This window comes from Dipteris shenzhenensis, chromosome 25 (genome assembly GCF_047967505.1).
Source record: "Dipteris shenzhenensis isolate YYH24624 ecotype China chromosome 25, Dip_SZ_1.0, whole genome shotgun sequence".
NCBI lineage: Eukaryota > Viridiplantae > Streptophyta > Polypodiopsida > Gleicheniales > Dipteridaceae > Dipteris > Dipteris shenzhenensis.
Window position 1 is genome coordinate 33,683,961 of NC_141620.1, and position 19,350 is coordinate 33,703,310.

At 44.3% G+C, this 19,350-nt stretch overlaps 1 protein-coding gene across 2 annotated transcripts in view; it reads right to left on the minus strand.

Annotated features, from left to right (window-relative positions):
• Positions 1-7,000: 7,000 nt before the first annotated feature.
• Positions 7,001-19,350, minus strand: part of LOC147885780 (initiation factor 4F subunit (DUF1350)) — a 109,919-nt gene continuing 97,569 nt past the window's right edge. For both annotated transcript variants that reach the window (XM_087396383.1, XM_087396382.1), the window contains 2 exons: positions 8,210-8,341; positions 7,001-7,539 (listed from right to left, as the gene is read on the minus strand). In XM_087396383.1, coding sequence (XP_087252509.1) covers positions 7,408-7,539; positions 8,210-8,341 — 264 coding nt within the window. In that variant the 3' untranslated portion in view covers positions 7,001-7,407. The remainder of the gene's footprint in view (positions 7,540-8,209; positions 8,342-19,350) is intronic.

A 19,350-nucleotide genomic window follows, 5' to 3' on the forward strand; every position in this document is an offset into this window, starting at 1 on the left:
AAGAAACACTCAAATAAACTCTCTCTCACACAAATACTCAAGAGAAGGAACTAAAATCTCTCAAGAATAAATGGAAATCCTATGGACGAAAATTTTTCAAATGAATGGAAATTCTCTACGGAAGTGAACTCTCACAAGAACACTCGAGAACGAGAAGAGTGGAGCCAAGGAGAGAGGGCACAGCTAGAGAGCACACCACAAATGACTAACTGTACACTAGATTTAGTTGGAAAAATAGAATATATACAAATCCATTTAGGGTTAGGGTTAGAGGACTAACCCTTTCCTTTATAGCACTCTATAAGGTTAGTGCTATGCACACGTGATCACATGATGTTGAGCGTGAACTTTACAAGGGGTAAAAAACCTTAATAAGTGCCCCTAGGCCCTTATTACATAACATTATCCACCCACTGCCTTAGGAAATATAAATAATCATGGCAAGCATGAGGTTCAATAGTACATCCCAAGTGTTCCACAAGGTCTACAAGCTGAGCATAATGGGAATGAACCCACCCATGCAAGCTCATTGATGAAGACCTTTAGAATGTGAATGGCTCACTATCTTTTGTAGCACGAAGATCAAAGAGTATACATGATCAAATGCGAAAGCCTATGAGGCTAAAGATTTATTACCAATGGTGTACCAAACATCTCCACCTAACATGTCGTTGGATGTTGTGTGTATGTGGGTTTGCGTTGGAGCATGGAAAGTCTACCAAGAACCAATAAGTAACAACACACTATGAATTGGGTAGATTTTTGGCTGAGAATGTGGTTTTGCAATACTACATGGGAAGATTGGGAAATTGACAAAAAGTCATAATCTATTCGCTACTTTTTTTAATGGTGTAGCATAGAGTATAGCAGATATCATTGCCAACAAGTTTCGACAAGGGGCACATTAATGATGCCACTTTACTCGATAGTTTTAAAAGAACAATGTTGGTATTGTTTTAGGATCTTCTTTACTTCTTTGTGATGTTTTAACTGCTGTAAAGAAGACTCATTAAGGGCACAGCCACTTTGCTTCATAGCTGAAAAAACAACTTCCTTAAACACCCGAACATACAATAGCACATCTAAGATTTCCCACTGAATTCTATGATAACAAATTATCACACCTAGGGGTCAATAAAATGATTTCTAGCATAGTCTCACATTTAGTTGAGGAAACACTTGGGCCATAGCAACCATTGGTGTCGCGACTACTACTGACAACCCTTTTCCTTGCAATGTTTTCCATTATAATAGAAATCTTCTGTAGTGTGATTTCGGGTAACGACACATGTAGCACACAACTTTGACTTCAAGTGGATTTTTCATTGTAATATGGAAAAGGGGCTCTGATAATATTAAGGTACCCTTAGAGCTTGGTCATGCATGTATTCAGATTCCAAAATTTGTAATGTCACCAGCAATTTGAAATTTAAATACAGTCTACATCCACAATGGAGCAATGCATTTGAATTGTCAAAGCTAAAACTTTAAATCAATTCACCATCATATCCCCTCCTCTAGAGGAGGGGCGTGGGGTGCTGCTTTGAGCTGGTGATTCACCACATTAAAGAAGTGGAGCCCTCAGCCATAGCCCACAATTGTAGCACTTAGATTGGCTCCAATAGGCAATTGCTAGTGGACACAAGGAGTGACCAATTGCATTCTTACCATGCCTATTTTTTGGCATGACCATGCTCATATAAAGCTTGGAACCACCCCAAAAAAACAAACATTATTTCACGTTCAAGCAATTTCTTGAACCAACAAGCATGTGCGACCATGCTCTTAGCTCTCAATTTGAGTAGTTGGTTCGATGGTACTGTCGGGATATCCATCATCTAATTCCCATCAGAGAATGCTACTAAAGCCGAGTATAAAAATTTTGCTATTGCAAACTGTCATGGGCATCTATAGCCCGTGGACATGCGAGACTGCCATGCAGGTAGCTAGTACACTAGCCACATCAGCTGCCATGCCAATAGCCATGCAGGGCTACCATGCAAGTAGGGACTGCCATGTAAGCAACTAATAGATAGACCAGGTCAGCAAGCAATGTAGGTGCCACATCAACGAGGATGTCAGCAACAACCAAGTGGCAGCTTTTACATGGTACGTTGGTGGACTTGCAAGTTGGGCAAGAGACTGTTGTCAGTCAATGGATAAGTAGACAACCAATCAGCCAATTCTAGGGCCCAAGGGGGCCTGCCCCATTGGCCCTCATTCCTCATCATTCTCAACCAGCTCTAGCCTACAGCTAGCAATACCATCTAAGTTTAGGATCAGGCTAGAGAAGGCTACAGCAGACTAGCAGCCCATCTAGCACTTCAAGTAGCCTAAAGTAGTTTCTAGTTCTCTATTTTGTAGTGAGAGATTCCCCTCCATACAATACTTGTCTATTCTACAGTTGTATTCATCCCTCTGGACCAGATTTTCCTCTGGGCCAAATTTTTCTTTATTCTTTTTCCCTCTTCAGGGACCTACTATATTCTCTTCCTCTGATTCTCACACTCACTCCATAGCATCACTTGTGTTTTAAGTGCATTATTCTTTTAACTCAGAGAGTATTGATCAAGAGAGAGAGTGATTCATTCTATCTCACTATTACATTGTTATCAGAGCTTTAGATTTTCTTTCCTAAGATAGGGAGAGTCAGTACATGGACAAGCCCACTATTTTATGGTCCATACAAGATCCAATAAGGATACCATGAGTACTAGTGAGCAGTCCAAGATGAGTGGGAGGAGGGATCCATTTTCCAACCCCTACCACCACATAACCCTACAGATACTTCAATGTGTGCCATGATGCAAATGCAACAACAACAGTTCGAGACTCTCTTCATCCGCATGGCTTAGCTCTAGGAAATGTGAGACGATCACGAGAAGGTCGATAGAGAGGCACTTGGGGGGCAAAAGAGAAACATGATCGAGATGCTTGATAAGTCAAGGAACCCCGAGATCATGAGGCTCGGGTGGCCCAAGAACTGTGGGACTACAAGGCACGAGAAACCAAGGAACTCCGGGACCTTGAGTCTGAGAAGGCCAAGGAGCTCAAAGAATGTATCACTTGAGAGGAAAAGGAAGAACAGGTGTGTAGGGCTCAGGAGGAGAAGGAAGAACAGAATTGGCAATTCATGATTTCTCTAATCTGACCATCAGGGGAGGAAAGGGAGAGACTCCCACCATGTGTCAAGCCTTCTTTCCCCAGGAAGCTCAACTTCATGTGGTAAGATGGTAAATAAGAACCTTTAGTGTTGACTTTGTGGCTCAATCATTTCAAAAGTTGTTTTTTTGTAATGCTTAAGAATGATAATGAGTAGTTCATCCTAGCATCCATGCACCTTATAAGCTAGGTGTTAACGTGGTGGCTTAAGTGGCAAAAGGACAACTATGATGCATACGAGGAGGCATCTCTTTACAGATGGATAGAATTCGTGAAAGACTTCCAATCACAATTCGTGATGAACAGAATTCATGAAAGACGTCCTATCACAGTTCCTGCCACCCTAGTACTTGGATAGGCTTCAGAGTGAGTTCTATGAGAAACACTAGGGGATAGTGAAATAGTGAATCGTTATGCCAACAAGTTCACTCAGGTGTTCGTATAGTTGTAGCTGGAGGAAAGCCAAAATGTGAGCAAACTTTCTCCGTGGGCTGCGCACAGACATCTAGCAGTATGTTAGAAGCTTCAGACCATGAGATTATGAGAGTGCATACGAGCTTGCTCAAAATTTTGAGCTCATGCACATGGGTCAAGAAGTCCCTGCTCTATTGCTAACAAATGTTGCATCATAGCTTGCACAAACTCTGCTTTGTGAGAGGTGCACCCAAATACTCTACCTAGACATCTCCTCTCAACTTTTTCAAAATCCGATATGGAATTTGCAGACATGCCACTCAATCCCAACCAAATTGTAATGGTCCAATCCTCTTAAACAATCGGCATAATCACTCCTTAGTAAAATCTCCAAGCAGTGTGGGTGATGTGCACATTCTTACTTTTTCTATTCCGAACTTAGAGGAAATTATCTCCCGCCATGACTTCATATATCCAAACATGTGCTGCATAGAAAATTTCAATCAAAGATGGCAATGCAACAGTATAAAAACAACTCAAGTATACGAAATCATGAAGATTCCAATTTATTCTTTGTAACCATTCAATAGCAATAGAATGGTTACAGTTGCACAATGTGCTTATTTAATACTTTTCTCTATGCTACCAATCCTATAGCAACCGAATTATTGTTTCAATAGATAGATAGCTCTGGTTCTTCTGAACCACTTCATAGCTCCCTCTTAAACATGGGTTGATCTACATTAAACTTGCCTTGACTTGGAATCAGGGTTGGTCAGAACCTCGCTTCATAGCTCCCTCCTAAACATGGGTTGACCTTCCCTTAAATTTGAATTAAGGTTGGGAAGTGGTGCAAACCTGGTCGAATCAAGTGTGGGATACACTCAACAGATCCCATTAGAGGCATGTAGGATTCACATCATCCCTTCATAGTGGCAACCTAAGTACTGATGTACATTCACATAAGGTTAGAAGCATTGAAGCTCCTTGATGACCTGTGTTTGATCCAAGAGCAAATTGTGATTTTTTATCATGAATTTGGTATTACCTTTGGTAATTTGGTATGATCTCATAGTCATGAATTTGCAATAGTATATTTCACGTGGAGTGCTTCATTTTGTTGTTTTTGTATGGGTTGAGTGTAGAATCAAAGGCTTACGACTTGTGTTATTCTTTGAAGAAAAAAAATTCATTGCATTTATTGGAGTTACGGTCGCAATATAGACAATAAGGTCTTCCTCTACGTATGCCATGCAATATTTTATGAGTGGGAGGACTTGACTTCGTGCATGAAGAACATCATTAATTGGCTATCCTTTTATAAGTTCTTTAGGCTATCTATCCAAAGTTTACACATTCTTATACTCACACATAAGACAATGCACATCTACATAAGAGAGAAAAAAGGTATCATGGAAGAAGTAACTTCCATTTCCCATTAGAAAACATTCATTTCAAAAGTAAAATATTATAATACCAATATTATGGCTTCTACTAAATTTTATTTAAAAATTTAAGAAAAATAGTTGGGAGCAAATCAAGTGAAATTAGGAAAAATTATGGGGAAGGAAGAGGGAAAAATAGGGAAGAAAATAGGAGAAAATTGGTTAAAGATGCGAGAGAGAGAGAGAGAGAGAGAGAGAGAGAGCTTTAAGAAAGAAATTGATAAAAAATTAGAAGGAATCATGAAAAATTACGGAGTGTTTGTGAGAAAGAAGGAAAAGGAATTAGAAAAAATAGGGAAAGGAAAATTTAAGAAATTAAGTGGATGTAAAAGAAAAAGGAGAATAGTGTGTGTGTGTGTGTGTGTGTGTGTGTGCACGTGCGCGCACCCACCTTTGCCCCAGTAGGATACAACACACTAGGTGAGACAACAGGTCATCACCTAGTGTGATGACCTACTGTCTACCCAAAAAGGACTAGTAATGTTTTAGAAGTGTCAAATAAGAAGTGGAAAAAGAGTAAGAGACGTTCTTGAGTAAGACATTTGAATTTGGAGCAATGCGAGCTGTTGATTTTACAAGTAACTAGGGGAATCATGAAAAATTAGGGATTTACTTTTTCCTGATTGCTTCCATCCTTCCCTCATACTTGTTTTCTTCCCTTTCCTTTGCCACCATGCTCTACTCCCCTTCTCCCTTGTGCAATAGTCCCACCGTCCCCATCTTCTCCTTCCCATTTAGCCTCTTTTCGCATGTATGTTCTCCAAATTTTAAAAATGGTGAGACTCAAAGAATTGGTGGCTAATGGTATCGAGAGTTTGTCCCAAGATACATAGCTCATGTTTCCCCTTCCATCTTGTTCTTTCCTTTGTTTCCATGGACTATTGGAAAAACTAAGTGTAGTTTGCCTTTTTTATTTTGTTTTTAGGAGGTAAGGTTTACCTTGATTGATTTTGGCAACCTTTGATTACTCCTCCCACTCTCGCTATTGCCCCCCCCCCCCCCGCCCCCGCCTAGATTGGGTGTTCTTGCTTTCCTTTGTATTTAATGCCATTGCATAACAGGAAATCGTTGTTGGCCTTTTTTTAATTTACATATAACATGACTGAGTTCTCTCCTACGAGAAACCTTGTGAATTGTTTCTATTCTTTTCCACCATTCTATGGAGAGTCCACGTGTCCAGGCTGAGCACCACCGTTTGAAAAAGCATCGTGTACAAAAGCTTCCTCATTTCCCAGCTCCATAGATGTGCCTTCTCGCATTTGTTTGGAAGCTGTGTAAGGCTTTCAAGCCTCCTATGACTCTTCTTTCCCACACATGCATTCCACTCTCAAACTCAAGCCCCAAATATTGCAGGTTGTGATTTCTTCTAGAGGTTCTCCTTCGAATATGAAGGACATGTGCTTGTTTAATTACCATCGCCTTTGTCTTTGCAATATTGACTTTCATATCAAAAGCGTTGGTAAGATTTTCCTAGTGCATCTGCATAGATGTGTGGGAGTAAGCCATACCCAGCAATTTTAAATTCCACCACCATTGTGTGCTCTCGTCCAATATAAACCAGCACACGTCCAATATAAACCAAAGAGAGAGTTGGCTAGAGGGGGCTGTCTTCTTTCACCTATTTCACTGCTTATGATTATCTTCTCCTTAGAGTTGACCTGTCTACTAGTGGCTTTGCTAATTCCACAACGATCTTTTCATTAGACTGTACTTGGCTTCCTTGATCAGCCTTGAAATGGTGCTCTCGGCAAACTCAGCCCATGCCATTTTCCTGTTTCCATCGAAAATCCATTTGCATATATGCATGCATGACTTCTTCACCAGTGTGTGCACATCCTGATGTCAGTGCATCTCAGTGGTGTCCTGTAAATTAGGTTCACATCACGTTAGTTTGTTTCCTGTAAAACCTTTATTGACTACTCTTTAATGTTCCTCACAAGAAGCACTTATTGTGGAATTTTTAAGCTCATAATAGTCACCTGCAAGATTAGAACCATTAGCTCCTCCCTAAGCATAGATATCACAACTTCATGGACTGTTTCCACACCCAATGATGGGTATAGGTTGCTTTATAAACGTCTAATTGCACCCATGCACACATATACATACTCCAGTTAAGTAGGAGCATACATTATATTTAAGATTCAAGAAAAAGGTCGGAATCAGCTTCTGTCAAAGCTCTGAAGAAGGCCGGACAGATGAGGAAAGCTAGTAATACAAAAAGTACTATGAAGCCTGATTTGAATAGTTGCCATATTATTTCAGCCTCAAATACTTATCAATACATTACTCTCTATCACCAATGAGGAGAAAAATTAATCATGAAAAGTGCATTGTCTGCTCCCATATCCAAATTGAGACCCCTGTGTATAACACTTTATTGCCTTCACAGGAAAGTTTCAAACCAGTTGGATACACTTGTTACTGTTTCAAGGATTTCAGACAACGCCATAGTTTTGAAGATCTGGCCTACTGCATCAACTGGAGTATACACCTTTCCAACCTCCCATTTTATATCCTGCACAAAAAACTTTGAGATTGATAAGCTGAAAGGTTTCATTACAAGAAATTAGGCAAACCATCGAGAAACTCATTTTGTAATTACATTTTGAAGCGTGTGAAGTCCCGGGGAAGGGGAAGAGGGGGTGGAGGGAGCTACTGCACAGCCACCAAGAGCTGGCAGGTGGTGACAGCAGCTTGCAAAAGGTGGAAGAGCCAACTCAATGGAGTGGGATCAGAAGGGGTGGGGAAAGAGCAGTGCAGCCCATGCTGCAGGGGGGCGACTAGCAGCGAGAGGGGAGGAGTGGCTGCAAGGTGGGGGAGCAGAGAGAGAGGCAGGGCGGAGGCGGGGGGGGGCAGGCAGAAGCTAGCGAGCGGGAGCTCGAACAGGAGCAGCAGGCCTCAGTTTCCTTTGAAGATTAATGGACACCCCCTCTCCCCAAGTGAGATAAAAAGTTGAAGGCACTTAACCATAGGTTTAAAGGATTAACGTATATCCCCCTTTCCCCCATGAGAACAAATCAATGTGATTTGCAAATGAAAAATAATTGTCAAATATTATCCTACAGTTTGAAAAGATGAATCTGTGAAAAAGCATGACCCTTGTAGACCAAAACTGATGGATTAAATTCGGTAAGACCCATTATAAAAACAAAGTAAAATATGCTTGAATAAAGCAGAAAACCCACCTGCACACAAGGAGTTATATGGTTTCCACTTAGTGTTAACTTTGTAAGACTCCCTGTAAGCTTTTCTATGCGAGGTCTCAAGATATCTTCTACAATGTCGCTCTCATCAATTGCATCAACCTTGTACTGCACCTGTAATGAAAAACAGAGAATCTCTTGACCCATTAGATCCCACGGAAAGCAAACTCAAGCTTTGCAACATATAAGTTCTTCGCCTTGAACAGAGGAAAAAGTGCTCAATGAAAACATCCCACAATACAAGATTCCTTGTGTAACCAAAATTATCAACCAGTTATCTTTTCTTCCACTTTCATTCAAATGGAATGAAAGTTGGGATAAATCAAAACAATTGGAAAAAGCCCAATCTAGTTTGTCATCTCATTGATATCTGAGATCACTTTGAAAATTGGGTTTCTCAGACAGATGGGTCAGAGGAGTTTCAGCGCTATATGCAGGGAGCTCTGTCAGATGCTTATCGGAGGACACACGGGCAAGGCCTTTCCTCTCTCTCGCTCGGTCCGCCAGGGCTGCCCACTCGCTCCCTTTCCTCTCTCTCGCTCGATCCAATAGTGCTGCCCACTCGCTCCCTGCCTCTTCCTGTTTGTGGCGCGGGCTTTGGGCTACTACTTGAGATCACAGGTGGCGGGTCTCACAAGGTTGAGGCTCCCAATCAGACAGGAGAAGGAGCTACTTCACTCGGAGTTTGCAGATGACACATCCTTGTATGTTGAGGGCACCACAATGAGTCTGGAGAGAGTCAGGGGCGCCCTAGCTATTTATTGTGAGGCCTCAGGTGCACAGATCAACTAGACAAAATCCATAGGTTTCTTCACATGCCTTGAGGAGACACAGGAGATCCGTGAGTGGGGGAGTGACTTTGGCTTTAGACGGATACGGCGGGGCCATACAGCAAGATACCTCGGATGCCAAGTTGGTATTGACATTACAGCAAAGCAACAAATTGCCCCCGTCCTTGAGAGTGTTTGGCGTAAGCTTCTCTACTGGAGCTCGGCCAAACTCTCCCTAGCAGGTCGTGCCTTAGTGGCAAACCACGTCCTTCTTGCCACGACCTAGTATATTGCCTCTTGCTAGTGCTTTCACAAAGGATGCATTGGGCAGCTCCGACAGTTGGTACGGAACTTCCTTTGGGCAGGTTCAGACGGTACAAGGAACACTAGAGCCTGAGTAGCTTGGCAGACGGTGATCATGCCGTAGGCACTGGGAGGCTTGGATATCATTGATCCGGAGATGCAGAGCAGAGCCCTTCTAGGCAAGTTGGTGGTTCATGGCCTCACCCCAGGCGCAGAGCCTTGGAAGCTCCTCTTACACCGAGGGCTTCTAAGGAACACCCCACGCACTGGGGGACAGTGACAGCCTTCACATAGATGGATCTTCTCAAAGGGCCCCCTTACAGGGAAGGGTTCCCCCTTGATGAGGAGCCTTCACAGGGTCTAGCAGAGACTAGCAGGGGGTCTCATCCGTGCTGCAGAGAGGAGTTTGAGCGCCTGCCCCTCATGTGGCACCTAGAGATCAGAGATCAAGAGGAACGTATGGTAGGACAGTGCACTCACATTGGTTGGGCACAGTGGGACAGTGGTCCAGGAGCAGATTACCCATGGAGGCAGAGGCGAGGCTTGACGCCCTAGCGCATTTGCGAGGGGCAGGGCAGCGGATGGGCGAGATTGACTTAGCCATTCCTGAGTCCTGGTGGGAAGGACCTCGCGATTGGAGAGACAGCAGATGGTTGGGGCAGTTTTCCCGTACTCGTGTTAGCTTGAGGATGTTGATGCAGTGAGGCAGCACACACCCCGACTTCTTCCGTGTAGGACCTGGAGGCCTATTCCAGCCACTCACTGAGAGAGACCCCGAGATGGACGGGAGTCTTGAAGGGATTCACTGGCAGATGATCAGAGTGGTGGGACATTTGGGGAAGGAGTGGCACATTGACCCTCTGAGTATCTCAGAGCAAGACGCCCCTAGATGGCACCTTTGGCTATGGAAGGGTAGACACCTGAGGGAGGTCTAGTGGGATCCAAGAGAGTGGTTCTGGCCCTCCAGGGGTGGCCTAGCCAAGCAAGTGGATGAGGTGCCCTTCTTTTCCTACACCACACAGATTGGCAGAAGGCTTCAGATGGACTCGTCAAGGTGGACCCCCTTGAGGGAGAGGCATTGGGTGACCCAAAGTGTCCCCGGGATGTTCATTCCAGGTTTTGAACACGGTTGTGGTCCAGGTTGCAGCCGAGGAAGATTTCATACTTCTTCTGGCTGGCCGCCCATGGAGGCTTGCTCATCAGACCGTGGTTGGAGCAGATGCGAGTGGAGAGGCAATGCCATTGTTGCTAGAGACTATCCCGCACTAGCTGTGGAGCTGTCGTAGCGCAGTGAGGATTTGGATGAGAGCCTTGACACTTATGCACAGTCTTCAGAGAGACTATACTTGGGGGATCGTGGCTTGGTTGACAGAGGGAGGACACACATTTCAGATTGATGAGATCACCCAACCTACTGGATACAGGGTCAGAGCATCCAAAGGATAGCACTCCACGAGGCAGTCCCCCCTGACAGCCTAGCTCCTCCTTCTCCTAGGGAGGACAGTGTTTGAGAGGTGGTAGCCAGCATCACAGCTTGGAACATTTGGGTGGCTCGTTGTAGTCTTGTGATGAGTGATCACCCGGTTCCACCCTCGGCTACCCTAGTTGCCATCTGGCAGGATATCATTTACACTCTATGGTCCACCTGGGAGCGTGGGACTCCACGCTCCAAGGCGACTATCGAGAGCCGTGCAAGTTTCTACAAGGCTTGGCCTGCAGGAGTTTTCTACACATTCACTCCGCGAGGGATTCACTAGTTGTATAGTCCCCCTACTTGGCTGTTAGCCCCTGTACCAGAGATTCCCTAGGCAGTGAGTTGGGTTTCTCAGGAATAGGCTGGTTTCTTTTTTCAGCCTTTTCCGGTTTTTCCATACTCAGCACCTTTGGGGCTGCTGTTTTGTATGAGGTTTTCTTTCAAGCATTAATAGAAGGTTCCTTTCTTTGAAGAAAAAGAAAAAAGAGAAACGTAATGCCAAAAAAATAATGCTTCCTGCATAAAGATGTCATATATAGCGAAGTGTCATGTATACACATGCAGATTGTGGGCTTGCAGAGCCACTATATCAGGCTGCAATTCATTGACATATGCCCACACAAGCTTCCATTTCCGGGCGTCTTATAAACCTGTACATTGAAAGTTGAGACTAATTCATTTGTTCGAGCATTCTTATAGATATTTTATATGTAATACAGCTATATACAGCTAATAATGAATACATCAAGATTGCATGTCCACCCCAGGGTCTGAGCCTCTTCCCTTAGGTGACACTATTAGAATTATTATTATATTCTAGGCAGTAGATGTAATGTAATAAGTGGGTTAGGGGCACTTTTCCCTCTTAGAGGTTTTTCCCCCTAACCACAGTCTAATCCCTAACTACGGTTAGTGATTAGATAGGGTTTTGTCACTTAGACAAAACCCCTCATCTCTTCTTTGTACTGCACTTCATTCAGTCTGCTCTTGAGTGATCTACGTTCAGCTCACTCTCTTGCTCACTCTTGCTCTTCTCTTTCTCATATTTGGTATTAGAGCAGTGTTGCTTCCCAGCCAGCTCTCGCATCTGCTCTCAGCTCCTGTCCGTACAGCTCCCGTACTTCAGCTCCAGCTCGCGACCTCCTGTCCGTACAGTCCGTACGACTGTACCAATTCCATATTACATGCCCCCGTACCAGACTGCGCCGCCATCTGTACAACTCTGCGTCAGCTAGCCATACAACGTCGCCATCGGCTCGCCGTACCAAACTTGCCGCACAACAGTACGACTGACCATACTGTTCCGTACACATGTTGTCCGGACGTCGTACAGTTCTGCCGTACTACCATACAGTCATCCGTACACTGTATGGATTCCGTACATTGACTGTTCGTACTAGCTCGCTGACAGAGTCCATACTGACAGTTCCGTACTGTCAGCTCAGTGCAGGCTAAAGGTGTCCATACACATTTGCAGGTTTTTCTGGTAGGGTGCGTGCATCAAGCCATTGTTTGGCTGTGACTTGGGGCATTTTGTATTCATGGGCAGACATTGCTGTTAGTTTGCAGGTGTTGAAGAAATTTGGGGCTTTTCCTATTACACTGCAATTTTGTAGTGAAATTTGGGACTTTTGCAGAGGTAAGAGTGCAAATTTTGCAACAGTTGGGGCTTTCAAACCATTTTCCCTCTTTTGTATGCAAATTCCCACAAGAAATTGGGGCTTTTGCATTTGGGTTGCAATTTTGTAGGTAAAAGAGCATTTTGGAAGTTTGCAAGCAGTTCTGGACTCAGAGTGAGTCAATTTGCAGACTTTTGCCACTTTTTGCAGATTTTATTTGCAGATTTTTGAGCAATTAGCAGAGTATTGTGGTACAATTTGAGCCTTTGATAGGCTGTGACAGTATTTGTCACTGTGGGCAAATTTTCTTTGGCAGATTTACTTGTGCATTTTGCATCCCAGGAAGGGATTTTACTTTATTCAGTTTGCTGTATTTTTTGAGTTTATCTGGCGAAAATGGCTCAGAACAACCCCAATGAGGTGTTTGGAGTTCTCACATAGGAGGATAAGTTGGATGGCACCAACTACTCCTTGTGGAGTGTTATGGTTTGCAACATCTTGGTTGGAACACATCTTTGGGATTATGTCAATGGAGATGAAGCAAGGCCAGATATAGTGGCTACACCTGTCACTCCTACAGCTGGAGGCAAGGGTAGAGGTCAAAATGCAGCACAAGTAGTTGGAGCTGCTGCTCTAGGGGCTCCCACAGCAGAACAGAAAAGATGGGATTCTAGGGATGCACAAGCTCTATCAGTGATTTCTCTCTTTGTCAAGAGATTCATTATTCCTCACATTCGGTCATGCAAGACATCAAAGGCAGCTTGGGAGATATTGGAGAATATGTTTGCAGCAAGAAATGATGCCAGAGTTTCCTTTCTGAAGCGATAGCTTTCTCATGTGCATATGAATGAGGGAGATTCCATGAATACTCACCTCACAAAGCTTCAGGATTTGAGGGAGCAAATGCTGAATATTGATGAAGTCATTCCAGATTCAGAGATGATTACCACCACTCTGAATTCTATTCTTGAGTCCTATCTTGGTTTCCACACCTCGCTGAATTTGTCATTGAGGGGGGGCAGCAATCCTCTCTCTTTTCACGAGTTAATAGGACTTTTGTTGCAGGAGGAGCAGACACAAAGAAATATGGCCACCCAGGCTGGCGAACATGCCATGCTTTCTAAGTTCAAGCCCCAAGGGAAAAGGGCAGCAAAAGCAGCATGCCAATCAGTCTGCACATCAGCATAAAGCTAATTCAGGACAGCCCTCTTATAAGGCTAAGGGTGATGCACATAAGCATAAAAAGAAGGGCATTTGTCACTACTGCAAGAAGCCAGGTCATTATATTGGTGAATCCAAGAAGTGCATAGCTAAAGAAAAGAGAAGGAATTCAAGTATGGCTGTGTCAATTGCATCAGCTCCTCATTCACATGATGGAGGAGATGTTACAACCAACTCTGTGGAAGAGCACTATGCCTTTTTGTCTTGCACTTCAAATTTTTCAGTGGGTAGTTCGGATGCTACAACCACTAATGATGATCACCCTTATGCTTTCTTGACTTGCAGTTATGATCCTTCAAAGGATGCATGCTCTCTCAGTGTCAATGAGACACTAAATACTTGGTATTTTGATAGTGGTGCTTCAAAGCACATCACTTCTGAGAAGAGCCTTTTTGCATCTCTGCATTCTCCGCCTACTAAAAAGAAGGTGACTTGTGCAAATAATTCTTCTTATTCTGTGTGTGGAGTGGGGGATATTATTCTCACATCCACTGATGGCACAGATTTCAAAATTTCAGATGTTCTCTATGTGCTAGGTATAAAGAAGAATTTGCTTTCAATGTCCTCTCTTAATAGAGGAGGATTTCAGGTTGTACTCGATGATGCTAAGTGTGCAATCAGAGACAAAGAGAATGACTATGCTTTGATGTTGTCTGGCACTTTGTATCGGGGTCTTTTTCAGCTTGATATATATGGAAAAAGATCTGATCTTGCATTTTCAGTGAGCACTCCCACTGTTGCGATGCAGAATGTGGAGTTATGGCATGCCAGGTATGGGCGCATGAGCTATGGCAGCTTAATGACACTTCAGAAGCATGCTATGGTTGATGCATTGCCTCCTTTAGAGTCCCCTCCTCCTCATGCATGTGCAGGTTGCATCCTTGGCAAGATGCATAGATTTTCTTTCAAGAAGGATGGTGCAGTGAGAGCTACACGCAAATTATAGCTCATTCACAGTGATGTCTGCGGTCACATGAGGACACCTGCTTTTGGAGGTTATCTTTATTATGTTACATTCATAGACGACTTCACCAACTACAAGCATGCTATGGTTGATGCATTGCCTCCTTTAGAGTCACCTCCTCCTCATGCATGTGAGGGTTGCATCCTTGGCAAGATGCATAGATTTCCTTTCAAGAAGGATGATGCAATGAGAGCTACACGCAAATTACAGGTCATTCACAGTGATGTCTGTGGTCCCATGAGGACACCTGCTTTTGGAGGTTATCTTTATTATGTTACATTCATAGATGACTTCACCAACTACACTTGGATCTATGGTCTTAAGGCAAAATCAGAAGTGTTTATGCATTTCAAACACTTTGTGGCTATGGTTGAGAATGAGACACGACTCAAGGTGCAGACACTTCGCACAGATAGAGGGAGGGAGTATATGTCTCATGATTTTGAGGCATTTTTTAAGGAGAAAGGCATCACGCATCAGCTTACAGTGAGGCTTACACCTCAACAAGATGATAAAGCCGAGTGCGAGAAATGGATAGATGCATGCTTACCAGTTAAAAGTTGCCTCGCAGGTTTTGGCTTGAAGGCCTCATGTGTGCAAACTATGTTTTGAATCGGGCTCCCACAAAGGCTTTGAGGACATCACTCCCTATGAGGCATGGCATGGCATGGCAAAAAGCCTTCAGTGTATCACTTCAAAGTTTTTGGTTGTGTTGCATATGCCCACATGCCTGTGGAGTTTCGATACAAGTTGTCAGATAAGGCACTTAAATGCATTTTTGTTGGGTATAGTGCACAAAGCAAAGGCTATCATCTCTACAATCTTGCTTCACACAAGATTTTTGTAAGTAGAGATGTTATATTCTCTGAACATACATGTTACGCTCTAGTCGAGGTAGCATGACCTCGGAAGAATCAGTCGACATTTCCCTTTAAAGGATCTATCTCTGTAATATATGTGTTTGCGCTTCATGTAAATGATCGGGAGGGATTGAATGTCAAGGTCCTAGGTGAGGGCTGATAGCACCAGACTAGGTAGATCTAAGGCCAAGGGCCTAGTGCAATGATTGTGCCTAGGGGCAAAGGAATTAATGCATCCCAAGAGAGGGGTGGAATGTTACATTAGCAAGGCTCTATATGGATGACATGTGGCATCTAGATCTATCTAGGGAATTGGGGCTTGTTGAGGATAGAGAGAGAAGAGAAGATTATTATTCACGTGGAATTTGGAACGAAGATCTCTGTCTGCTCGTTAGCCTTAGCGAGATATGGCTGGGAGGTGATTCATGGTGCTACTCCCGTGATCGAAGTAGAGAACAAGGTAGAGAGAGTGTTTGACAATTGGTATCAGAGCCGAGGCTACGAAGTGGAGCGTTGGTGGCGAGTCGTCCAACGGTGGCCTACGCAAACGAGAACGATTAGCCTGACAAACAAAGGATGAGGCCTTCGATAATTCGATGAAGCTGACGCATAATAGCAGAGGTCTAGTCGGGATTGGTGCCTGTAAGGCGCTGACGGACAATTGTAGGCCAAGAGGAGCGTAGGGCCTTGAAAAGGGTAGACAAGTCTAAAGGCTGCGCAATTACAGACCAGCGTCAAGGGAGATCCAAAGTTGCTGACGATGCCGTGATCGATGGCGCTCCCGTAAGGCGAGGAATTCGATCAATTATGTGATTGATAATGGGCCTGGAGCGTAGCTGGAATGATAGAGCGGGAATTCGTCACGGTGCCAGAAGTGACGCAGTGCAGGTTGACTACCCGTGGTCTACGACGGACTTAATTAACGAACAGTTGGGCCTGGGGATAGCGTGGTGGTTCGACGGGCGACGCACAGACAGCGCACACTTGATGACGAACGATGTGTTCATTAGGTGATCAGGGTCCCGCAAGGACGGTCGACGGGAAAGAAAATCAAACCAGACGGGGGCTTCTGAATTGTGGCTGGAGCTAGGGGGTTGCCGTGACGACGGACAGCAACAGTTCGGGGGCGGGGGACCATGTGGTCCGAAATACCCGACGAAATAAGAGAAGGGTGCCTATCATTTAATAGCTCGTGACTGCGTCAGATTAATGCAGAGCGCTAGTTGACGGACGAATGCAGCGCTGAGGTGGCGGGGATCAAGCTGGCTAGCCCATGATTTTGCTAACTTGGCACACGTGGTGATTGGGGTTACGGTCCAGCGACAGTCTGGGACGCAGATTGGGCGCAGAAGCGCAGGACTTGACCAGGGAGCTTTCTTTGATCTCCATTAGTTTCGTGTTGTGTTTTTTTCCTTCTCGATTTAGTAGGGTGATGCGCTACTTCCATAGACAGGATAGCGTAAATGATCAACATGCATGAGGCTTCAATGTGGTAGCAGGGACAGATTATGCCTGTGTGTTTTAGTCGGAGTCAGATTGCAGGAATTTCCCTAGTATAAGGAAAAGCGCCATCTGTGATATATACCTGTATTAAATGCTTGATCAGTGTGAATGTGGGATTGCAGGAATTCCCTAGTATAGGGAGTTGTGTCAGACTGTTAGTACACTGAATTGTGTCAACTTGTAAATACAGTTTGCTAGTGGTGGTTTTTTTTTTTTTTTTTTAAACCCCAAATCAAAACAAAATCAAAACAAAACAAACCACCCATAGAACGGAATGGAAGCAGAAGAAGGGGCTTCCAGGAGGAACCCTGGTGAATCAGGAGTCCGGCCGACCCCGCAGGGATCGCGCCCAGTAGCTCATACTTTAACTGGCAGGATTGCATTGCTGGAGGATGCCTTGCAACAGTTGTTAGCAGCAATTACAGGCCAATGCAGGGCAGTCCGAGCTTAGGAGAGCGATACATAGTATGTCTTCCAGACCTTCTCGAGAAGAGAAGGGAAAGGCTCCAATGGAACTGGAGTCTAGTGTCCATACGGTCGAGCCTAGGAAGGCTAAAGTGCCAAATATTGCCAATTACAGACCGGAAAAGTATTCTGGTCGGATGAACGACCGTAGCCCCGATGTCATTGAGACCTGGTTACACAAATGGGACGAGGCGTTCGCCATTTGTGAAATCAGAAATGACATCAAAAAGATCCGCGAGGCCACCCACATGTTTGGTGAGGCAGCGGCTCGGTGGTGGATTAAACAACAAAAAGATGGGATAGCATCCACTACCTGGGAGGGGTTTAAAAGAGAGTTCAGGAAACACTTCTTACCTCTTGACGAAGCATCCCGAGCTTGGGATCAATATAGGAACCTTCGTCAGAGAAATTTATCAGTGGCAGAATACACTGATAAGTTTCGAGAGAGTGTAATGAAGGTTGACGAACCCCTGCCTCAATCAATCCAAGTGAAAGATTTCATATTTGGATTGAATGATCGAATAAAAATGGAAGTTCGGGCTAAGTACGCGAACACGTTAGATGATGCAATAGCTATAGCCCTGAACTACGAGGATGCCAAAGGCAGCAAGCCAAGTGGGTTTGCACAGGTCGGAACCCAGTATGCGTATCCGAAGAAATCTGGGTTTAAGAAGAAGTGGGCTAGTAGAGGGAGTGGTTCGCAGCCGAGTGGTCAAGCCAAGCAGGCGAGACCGACTGAAACTCCTAAACCAAGTACCACCATTGGAGTGAAGAGGAAAGTAACCCCAATGGCAGCCCGGGCTTGGTCTAACTCTCCCTTGAACCCAGAACAAAGGGAAAAAGCGAGGAGAGAAGGCTTATGCTTTGGCTGCCTTCAACCTCACCAGTGAAAGGATTGTCCACGTAACAAAGATCGTCGGATGGCTGAGATGGTGATCTCAGAGTGCGACGTGGAGATGCAGGGAAGTCCCAGAGCGGAAGAGATGCAGATTCAGCTAGCGGGATCTTCTCAGAGGTTAGTACCTTGTTTGTTATGTGTGTCTGTTGCTAAGCTAGTGACGAGTGCACTTGATAACATCCTATCTAAGCCCGCAGCAACGGGGTATACAGCCTTTAATGATACGGAGTTAATTAAAATGAAAGGGCAAGTGGCCAATCATGATGTCATTGTGTTGTTTGACTCGGCGTCAACTCACAATGTAATTAACTCCAAGCTCGTGAAGAGGCTGAAATTAAAGACAAGCCCATCTGACTAGGCGTATACAGTCAGAATGGCAGATGGAAGTTCAACTGAAGTATGGGACCAAAGGGTTACCCAGTTGGAGCTTCGTATTCAGGACTATGCTGAGAAGCTTGATTTTGAAATGACCAAGCTTGCTCATGCAGATATAGCCCTGGGTATGGCGTGGCATTCTAGGAAGAATCCAGCCATTGATTGGAAAAAGCACGTATATCAATTCAAGATGAATGATGTGCTTTATGTCTTGCGAGGTGAGAAAGATATACGTCAGGGACCGTTGGTTTCCGTCATGGAAATCCGAAAAGCACAAGTAGAGTGTTTATTCCTTTGCACAGCATCAGTAGTGATGATTCTTCCGCTAGCACTGATGTTGCGCAAAGTGGTGAGATGGCCAAGCTGGCTAATCTTATATCAGAGGAGTTCTCTGAATGTTTTAGGGATGAACTACCTTATGGGTTACCTCCAGAGCGGAAAGTTCAACATAAGATTGAACTGATCCCGGGGGCAGAACCTGTAAATAGACCTCCCTATAGAATGAGTTTTACCGAAGAGGCGGAGGTGCGTAGACAACTGGAAGAATACCTCAAGTTGGGGCAGATTCAACCAAGTTTCTCACCTTTTGCTTCGCCAGTGATATTAAAGAAGAAAAAGGATGATACGTTTCGCCTCTGTATAGATTACAGAGCATTGAATAATATCACTGT